The 9179-nt window shown below is 46.0% G+C and overlaps 1 protein-coding gene across 1 annotated transcript; it reads right to left on the reverse strand.

Moving 5' to 3' along the window:
• Window positions 1-2286: 2286 nt before the first annotated feature.
• LOC130511243 (uncharacterized) lies at window positions 2287-4708 on the reverse strand. The gene is made up of 6 exons (XM_057008150.1): window positions 4135-4708; window positions 3848-4021; window positions 3668-3769; window positions 3204-3331; window positions 2542-3126; window positions 2287-2442 (listed from the first exon to the last, which is right to left on the reverse strand). Exons 1-6 carry the CDS (start codon window positions 4706-4708, stop codon window positions 2287-2289), a joined length of 1719 nt encoding a protein of 572 aa, XP_056864130.1.
• Window positions 4709-9179: the final 4471 nt, after the last annotated feature.

Raw genomic sequence — 9179 nt, forward strand, 5'->3', positions numbered from 1 at the left:
AGACCTCGGACCCAATCGTCTGCAGAGTCAAAACTAGAAGTCGCTCAGCTCTCAAAAATTCATATGGGGGCACCGTCCAGACCCCGGAGAATAACGAGGAAAATTGAGATATTCTTCAGAATTCAGACTCCTTAGAGCCTAATCCTACGAATATCTCCGGGGGCACCACGACACTAGGTCCCGAACAGGAACCTCCCTCGTCTCTTCATAACAAAGTTGTAGGGAGAGAGGACTGGAGAACACCAATCATGCAATACATCCTGGAGGGAAAGACTCCTCCCAATAAATGGTAGGCTCGAAAACTCAAAGCATTGAGCGCAAGATACTGTATAATCAATTCTGCCCTCCACAAACGAAGTGTTCCCGGACCTTACCTAAAATGCGTTCATGGCCTCGTTGCTATGAAACTCATGAAGGAAATGCACGACGGCTCCTGTGGAAACCACTCCGGTGGCAGAGCTCTAGCTATCCGAATCAAAAGACAAGGCTATTTCTGGCCTACCATTATTGCAGACTGTGAGGTCTACTCTTCCTCATGCGACAAATGCCAGACGCATGCACCGATTATACACCAACCTGCGGAAACGCTATCCAACATATCCGCTCCTTACCCATTTATGAGGTGGTCCATGGACATCGTAGGACCACTAGTAACGTTAGGAAGTGGAAAGAAGAAGCTACGCTTCCTCTTAGTCCTAACAGACTACTTCACGAAATGAATTGAGGCTGAAGCTTTCCAACAGGTAACCAGATTCGAGGTCGAACGATTTGTGTGGAAAGACATCGTGTGTAGACACGGCATCCCATACGAAATCGTGACTGACAATGGAGGGCAATTCATATCTCTCGACTTCAAAATATTTTGTGACAAATGGAATATCCGCCTGACCTTCTCAATACCTCGACGCCCTCAAGGAAACGGCCAGGCGGAGGATGCTAATAAATCAGTATTAGCAAACCTCAAAAAACGCCTCAGAACCCAGAAGGAATTCTGGTCAGAGAAGTTACCTGAAGTACTATGGGCATGTCGAACCATCCCACGAAAAGCTACAGAGGAAACCCCTTTCTCCTTAGCCTACGGGATGGTAGCCTCCGCCGGGAACTTTGTACGTCCGATCCTGCAGCTAATGACCAGCTCCTGACGGACAGCCTCGATATAATCGAGGAAATACGGGACCGAGCTCTGCTTCACATTCAAAACTATCAGCAAGCAATGGCACGACAGCACAACTCCAAAGTCAGGCCCCGACAGTTCTTTGTAGGTGACCTAGTAGTTAGGAAAGTTTTCGAAGGAACCAAGGAACCAGATGCTGGAAAGTTAGGAACCAACTGGGAGGGTCCCTACCGGATCATCCATGTGGTACGACCTGGTGTTTACAAGCTCCAAAAGGTGCGAACCGGGGTACCTGAAATCAGATCTCGGAACGCCACGAATCTCAAAAGATACTATCATTAGGTACCTAAATTTCTCGAACTACGTTAGGCTTGATCCCTTGACTGGGTACGTAGGCAACTCCGTCATGAGTGCAGCCCCAACCTCATTTCAACACTCTGTTCATCACGACCAAAAGGGGCATATGTCTGATTAAAATCACATAGCCCAAACAGGCGATTGTATGATTATTACGATTCCATGTATTCTATTATCAATAAGGCAATTATCTTCGATACCTCGACTCTTTAAAAATCCAGGTCCCTACAAACACGGGCCTAAGGTCTTAAAACCCTTCGGATCAACTTAGGTCTCCAAGAACCTGAACTAAGGTCTTAAAAACCTTAATAATCTCGAAGGTCTTAAGATCCTTCCAACGAAATCAAATTTTGATAAACTTAAACTTAAGGTCTTAAAATCCTTAGAAACCTCCAAGGTCTTAAACCACTCTCAGGTTCCTAAAAACCTTGAGCTAATCTCAATATTTCAAGAGCTCCTCTTAAGAAACCAAATACAATTTAAGTCTTCTCGACTTCTTACAAAGTCCGAGATCTAATTCTGAGGGTTCACTAAACCTCTTAGTTAGTAACCGCAACACATTTCTTATCGAAACCCTTAACAAGTTCGAATCCATCCAAAAAAAGACTAAGTTAAATCAAAAGACTTTGAACGAAAATAAAAAAACCAAGTTTAGATAGAAAGGGGTTTAAAAGCCTCCCCAGGCTACCAAGGGTTCCGAAGACCCTAAAACAAGTCAAGGTTTAAAAGCCTCCTCAGGCTATAGATCTGATACATAAACGAAATAAAAGCCCATTGGGCAGAAATCCTAAAAACAAACAAAAGAGCCTCAGCTCTTAAACTTCCTTATCACCGGAGCTCTTCTTAGCTCCTTCATCGACTGGATCATCTTCCTTGTCAGGAACCTCTTCCTCCATTTCCTTGTCGTCATCTCCCGGGGTGGCTTCAACTGGGGCTGAGTAAGAACCCACCAAGCCTAAGTTAGAACCGTACTCTCCAGAAAATGAGAGATTAAACATATTGATCTCAAAAGTACCTGAGCTCTCAGAGAGTTGAGGAAGAGGGAGCTTGCTGATCGAGAAGTCTGAGACTTGAGCCTTTTCGTACGCAGCAAACGCCTCTGGCATCATAGTCACCAAGCGGTTGTACTCCTCTTCAGCACTCTTGATCTCGTTGTTCAGCATGTCCTTTAGGAGCTCAGTATTAGTCTGAAGTTCTTGAGCATAAATCAGAAGATCGACTTCATCCTTCTTCTTGGAGAACTTCTCCTTGACGGAAACCAAGACCTTGTTGTAAGCATCAGCTACCTCCTTTTTTCCTCTCCTAACGGCTAGCTTTACCTCAGCTTCCTTGTTCCTCTGGTTGTCTTGAGACGAAGCAATCAGTTCCTTGACCTGATACTCGGCTATCTTCCGAGCAGACTCCAACTCAGCGATCTTCCTACCCTTCACCTGGATGTCCATCATTTGACTCTCGATCTTCCCTTGCTGAATGTCGGCCTTAGAGCCAAGTCTCTTGACCTCGGCTTGAAGTTCAGAGACCTGAACCCGAGCCTGATCAAGCTCCATCTTAATAGCTCTGACTAGCTCAGTAACCTGAGCTAGCTCACCAGCATTGGGGGCATTGTGTACAGTTTCCTCAAACTTGAACTGAGCCCTATTGATAGCTCCAGCCAGCTATAAAAACAAAAACAATAACTTTATAAACATCTTACAAGGAGGATCAAGTTAAAAGACTAAAATAAAAACCATACATGACCCATGCAATGGGCAATCTCAACGTACTCCTCTTTGTTCGCAAGATTGGTGATCGAAGGGAGGGCGCACCCGGTTCTCTTCATGTGCCTCATCAGCGTAGCCAAACCCCACGAGTCATCCAAGACTGATCCAGGCTTCGAGTGAGTGAAGTTTCAGCCGACGGTTCCTCCTCTAGAGGAAGAAGAGGAAGACCTGGAAGGTCTGTCAACCTGGTCGGTCCTGGACCTCTTGCTCCTCGGAGGCTCAAACTCATGAGTATCCTTCACTATTTGAGGATCAGCTTCCACCTCCGGGACCTCAGGGTGAGGGACAACTTCCTGAACCTTGGGCTCGGAACGACTGGCATCTTTGGCAGGAGCAGAGCCTCCATCATCAAGGACATCCTTCACCGTGCTGAGGAAGGATCCTCCTTGATTCTTGTCGCTTCCTCGAGAGGAGCTGGCAGCTTTAGTCGATCTACCCCTGGAACGGAACGAGGGCTGGATAGGCATCTTGTGCGACTGAGTCCTTTCTGAGGTACTAGCTCCCGACGAGACTGAGAATATCGATTCACCTTCAGAGACTGAATCATAAGGAGAATCCTTAGTCCCAAAAGACAAATTCGAACATTAAAAATTTGAAATCAATAAAGGAAGGCTACCCTCTAAACCAGCAACCGTAACTGAATCAGGAAAGGAAGCCTTGTATCGTTCAGGGAACCTAGCTGATCCAACTCTCGTGGTAGTATAAGCTCCCCAGGTATTAGGGATGTGCTGCAGCTTCCTATAGAGAGCTCTGGTGAGTTTACCGGATAACTTGACAGGGTCCTCAATCTCTGCAAGAAGAATCAAAGGGGTTAGCAAATTACGATAAGCAAAAATGAATACACAAACATATCCCTAAAATCCTAACCAGAAATGTCAGACCAAGAGGTCCTGAGGGCTCGGCCTACAGGAACCGTCGAAGGGTCGATCTTGACATAGAAATACTTCTTTCGCCAGTCATCATCACTGGCGGTAAACTTAAAAATGCCTAGCCCCGGACGACAGGGAAGGTAATAGGTCCAGCTTCCGCCATCCTTGGAAGAGCTCTCCTTTATCAAAAACAGACTCATCAGCTCACTCAACCTTACGATAACTCCTTCTTCCTTAGCCCTGGTGATGAATCCATTCACCACTCGGATAACCGAGGGGAAAAGTTGGGAAAGGGCCAATTGATAGTGCTTTAGGAGATCTAGGAAGAGGGTTGGGAGAGGGAACCTAAGGTGACACTTGGATATGTATTTCTCGTGAATGCAGAACCAACCCTCCGGGACAGTTTCAGGGGTTTCATCGTCGGTACAAGTCCTGGCTAGATTACTCTTGCCGTGAGCTTGGATGACGAGGTTAACGACATCCTGACTCTTCAACAGCGAGGGAGAGTGAGGTCCAGAGGAGGCGCTCTTGCCATCTTTCTTTTTCATCCTCTTGACTCTCGCTCCAATTGAGTCTTTAGCCTTCTTCTTCTTGGCATCCTTCTTCATCTTCTCACCGGCTTCTTACTTAACCTTCATAATACGAGCACCGGAAGCAGAGATTTGAATCTCACCGGAGCCCTCCTTTTGACTCATGATAAGTAAAGGGTAAAGAGAAAAAAAAATGAAAGGGGAAGGATCGAGCTATGTCGAGCAAGAACGGAATCTCTAAAGAAGTTAGGGGTGAAGAACAAGTTCGATAAAGAAGCAGAGATAAAAAAAACGCAGTAAAATAAAAAGAGAGAAGGGAAGTTACCTTGGAAACCATCGAGAGGCGTGGAGAAAGTGGAGAGAGAAGCAGTTAAAATCTGCAGCTTTATATCCCATCACGTCTCGAAAATCGGAAACTACATTTCAAACTCCCTTTAATCTGAACCGTCAATCTCGTTAAACGTAACTACAGCCGTCCGATTAAGCAAAGAGTATTTGCGATTGAGATAACTGATAATCATTATCTCAACAAGAAAATCTACGTTGGGCGGCTAGGTTTAGCTCCCAAGAAAACAAATCGTCTCTCGAAAGCTGGGGGCAACTGTTGGCCCCAAATATGGCCTGCTAGCTAATGATAAATAACAAGAAATGATAACGGGCCGCGATAGGCCCATCACAAATTCAATCCTCAAAAGCAGCTAAGCTAGAGCCGGAGGCTGTGAGATAAAGATGTTCGTTGGAGAGGTCACGGAAAGGAGACAGCTCGTGGACGTACAAGTAGGCGCATGACCCGGTCAAAGGGGAACTGTTACAAATCCCTCAAATCACGGAGGGGATCTCGGGAACCAGTTGGTGGCGATCAAATGGAGCCTGAGGCTATTTAAAGAAGAAGTCAATCAAGAAAAAGACATTCATTCAACCCTTATTCACTCCTACGATCATTCACATAATCTCTCAAACATTTTGTTACCTTTGTAATCATCAAGCGAAACATCTCTTTTTAACCATTCTTTTACCAAGTTATCAATACAAATCAAATTCATTCTACAAGTTATTACGGGATTCAGCCCACATTATCTTTCCCTAATCTTTCCCTAAACCTTAACCTGATCTAAAATCTAGGAGGTGAGTTTAATCCCTCACACCATCCACCACAAGAACCTTCCGTAGATGTTTCCACCCGTCAATGCAAGCTTTCAGCGCCATGAATGCGTACTTAAACCTTGTATTTCCCTTATCATATATTTCAGTTTTGATATCAGTAATGGACCCAGGATTTGCATACTTTATAACATAGAAATATTTCGGCAGGAGCTTGTAAGAGCTCTCTTCTGTTCCTTGTGCAGCAACAGTAGCTAACTCTTTGGCTTTCCAACATTTCCAATATGTGGCCGTAAACAAGAACTCTGTCAGGAGCATCTCTGGTAATTCAGATGCGTGCGGTCCATCTTGGAGCCTTTCATATTTTGATCTCATTAGTGCAGCTATTACTTTCGACGTCGCATGTTTCTTATACTGCGCTTTAACATCAGATGTGCAGACATGCTTCAGTTGAGCCTTCCTCACCTGATATGTCGAAGATTCCCCCAATTACTTAGCCATAACATAAAATTTGCAGTTTTTATCAATGCATTTCGCTGCGACGTAGTTAAACGCATGTTTGTGGAACTTGAACCTGAACACCTGCTTTAAGGCATAAATGTGCAAACTGATCTTGAATTCTTGCTTGGATATGAACAGCTTCCCAACGTACATATCAGCATCTCCTAGAGTGAAGTCAATATCATCGACCGTATAATCGCTAACTGCTTCGTTGTTAGACGAAGGTTCTGTTGGGCCCAAATATGACCCCCTAGCTAGTGATAGACAATGAGAAATGATAACGGGCCGAAAAAGGCCCATCATGAATTCAATCTTCAAAACAGCTAAGTCAGATCCGGAGGCTGTGAGCTGGAGATGTTCATCAGAGAGGTCAAGGAAAAGAGGCAGCTCGTTGACAAGTAAACAGGCGCAGGACCCGGTCAAAGAGGTAGCTCGTGGACAAATAAATAGGCGCAGGACCCGGTCAAAGGGAAGCTGTTACAAATCCCTCAAATCACGGAGGGGATCTCGGGAACCTGTTGGTAGCAACTGACGGAACCTGGGGCTATTTAAAGAGAAAATCAATCAAGAAAAAGGGATTGGAACCCATTTTACATACAAGCTCTCAAGCAGTTATTTCTTTCTTTGTAAACATTATAAACATCTCTTGTAAACATTTCTTACCAAAAATCATCAATAAAATCATCATTCATTCTACAAGTTCTTACGGGATTCAGCCCACGATTATCTTTCCCTAATCCTTTTCTAAACTATAAACCTGACCTAAAATCAGGAGGTGAGTTTAATCCCTCACAATTGGCGCCGTCTGTGGGGAAGAAACAATCGAATCCCTTACTCTAACTTGAGGATGAACCCTACCGATCAGACAACAAACCCGTCTGACCTTAACCTCCCGATTCAGAGCGATGGCTCACTGAACGACGGAGGCTCTAGTCTCGTAATCACAGAGCCTCAACGTAGCGACCACCGATCTGGGCAACAGCTTACGGCTGGTGCTCAAACGAGCCAAACTACAACCGGAGGTACTAACCCGAGATCATCGGGTGGAAACACTCACGGGCTCCCGATTACCGAGAATCCTCAGCAGCAAGCCATTCCGAATCAAACGGAGGCTCAGCTCTCTGAGATCCGCCAGATGATGATACAATTAGTAGACAGAGCTCAGGAAAGTGAGCGCACGATGCATCAGCTGACTGTACGTCAGCAACGATTCGAAGAGATAACTAGATCTCTAAACGCAACAACCCAACCACCGCAACGTCAAGCTCCGGGGGTCATTTTTCATGATCGATTAACCGATCCCTCATTTCCCCGAGCACGTTTAAACTTTTCCCCTAATAGCACTGCCCCGGAAGGACCGGATCTGCTTTCCGGACACCTCATACTGGAACAGCTCCCGTGTTTAATCCACCTAACGCCAGTGCTATGGGAAGTAACATAGCGACAACTAGTTCCACACCCGGTCAGGTTACTGACAGGAGTACTCGCTTACCTCCTCCGCCGCCTGATCCTAGGTCCAGAGCAGGAATATCCTTCCCATCTGGGGGCAGAGCGTCAGCTTCGGTCTATCAACCCAGAAGCTCGATCCTGAATGGGGACGGTTATCAAAGGATAGATTCCGATAACCCAAGAAATGGCGAGCGACTTAGCCCACCAACCGCATGGGAGGATGAGCCAACTCGATTCCGTCAGGAACCTGCCCGTCGGGTACCTACGAACGATCCAAACGTCCTTCCGTTTGAAGGACCTGAAGCTATCCGTAGATATATGGAGCGAACTCACGCGGCTCTCCAGAAATTGGGAGCTCAAGTCCATAAAGCTACGATCTCAGCTCCCGAAATCGATAGCTTGATCGAGGAAACCCGTGGAACTCCATTCACGGACAGAATTGCCAGCTCTCACATAAGAGATACCCGAAAAATCAGAATTCCTGAGTATGATGGGACCTCCGACCCGAAAGCCTATTTGAGAGCTTTCCGATTGGCAATCGTTAAAGCCCATTTCACACAGGAAGAATGTGAAGCAGGTTACTGCAGGACATTCGCCGAAAATTTGGTCGGAACAGCCCTTGAGTGGTTCTCCGGTCTCGAGCCAGCCTCGATAGACAATTTCGATCAATTAACTAACGCCTTCATGAAGCAATACTCAACCCATATCCTGAAGCAAGCCTCTGAGGCCGACCTTTGGAAGGTCAGTCAAGGAATGGGAGACTCATTACGAGTCTACATTGAGAAATTCAGGGCAATAAGAACTAAGCTCTCGAATCCTAACGACCTAGTCGCCATCGAGGCCCTTAGGAGAGGTCTGTTCTATAGATCGAAATTCTGGTCAGAGCTAACACTCAATACTCCTCCAACTATCGATGACGCTCTTCATAGAGCCACCAAATATATTACTTTGGAGGAGGAGACAGCTGCACTGGATAAACTCCACAAGAAACCTCAGAATCATTCGAAAGGTGAATCCTCTGAGACTAAGGGACCTCATAAAAAGGGTAACCCTCGAAATAATCAGACATAGGGAGAACATTCCTACGCAATCGAGGAAGACAAGGAAGAGAAACCTGTTGCAGCAGCAAACAAAACTCCCTGGTCAAAAGGCTTCGATAAAGGCAAACGTTGCTCTTATCACGATCGCGAAGGACACTCAACCGAGGAATGTTGGGACCTCCAACGCCAGCTGGCAGCTAAATTCGCAGCTGGAGAAATAAAGGGCGTGGACCTTAAAAAGCCATCACCTTATCAGAAAAGAGGTTCCAGGGACACTTCCCCGAAACGTGAAAGGTCACCTGAGAAGGAGACCGATTCGCCACCTCCAGCTCCCAAGAAAAGAGTCGACATGATTCTTGGGAAATTCCCCCAAGGAAAAAGTTTACAAGTCGAAGCTCTCTTGAGCAAACCCTCCCCTCAATCGAGCCCCGACTCGAGGGTGGACTGTATCCTTGGAG

The sequence above is a fragment of the Raphanus sativus genome, chromosome 4 (genome assembly GCF_000801105.2).
Source record: "Raphanus sativus cultivar WK10039 chromosome 4, ASM80110v3, whole genome shotgun sequence".
Lineage (NCBI taxonomy): Eukaryota > Viridiplantae > Streptophyta > Magnoliopsida > Brassicales > Brassicaceae > Raphanus > Raphanus sativus.

Excerpts from the sequence above, each read along its gene's own strand:
- LOC130511243 (XM_057008150.1), bottom strand. The coding sequence starts at position 4,708 with ATGAAGAAGGATGCCAAGAAGAAGAAGGCTAAAGACTCAATTGGAGCG. Across the intron at positions 4,022-4,134 it reads CCCTTCGACGGTTCCTGTAG|AGATTGAGGACCCTGTCAAG; the intron begins GCCGAGCCCTCA and ends TTCTTCTTGCAG. Across the intron at positions 3,332-3,667 it reads GCCCTCGTTCCGTTCCAGGG|TCTTGGATGACTCGTGGGGT; the intron begins GTAGATCGACTA and ends AGCCTGGATCAG.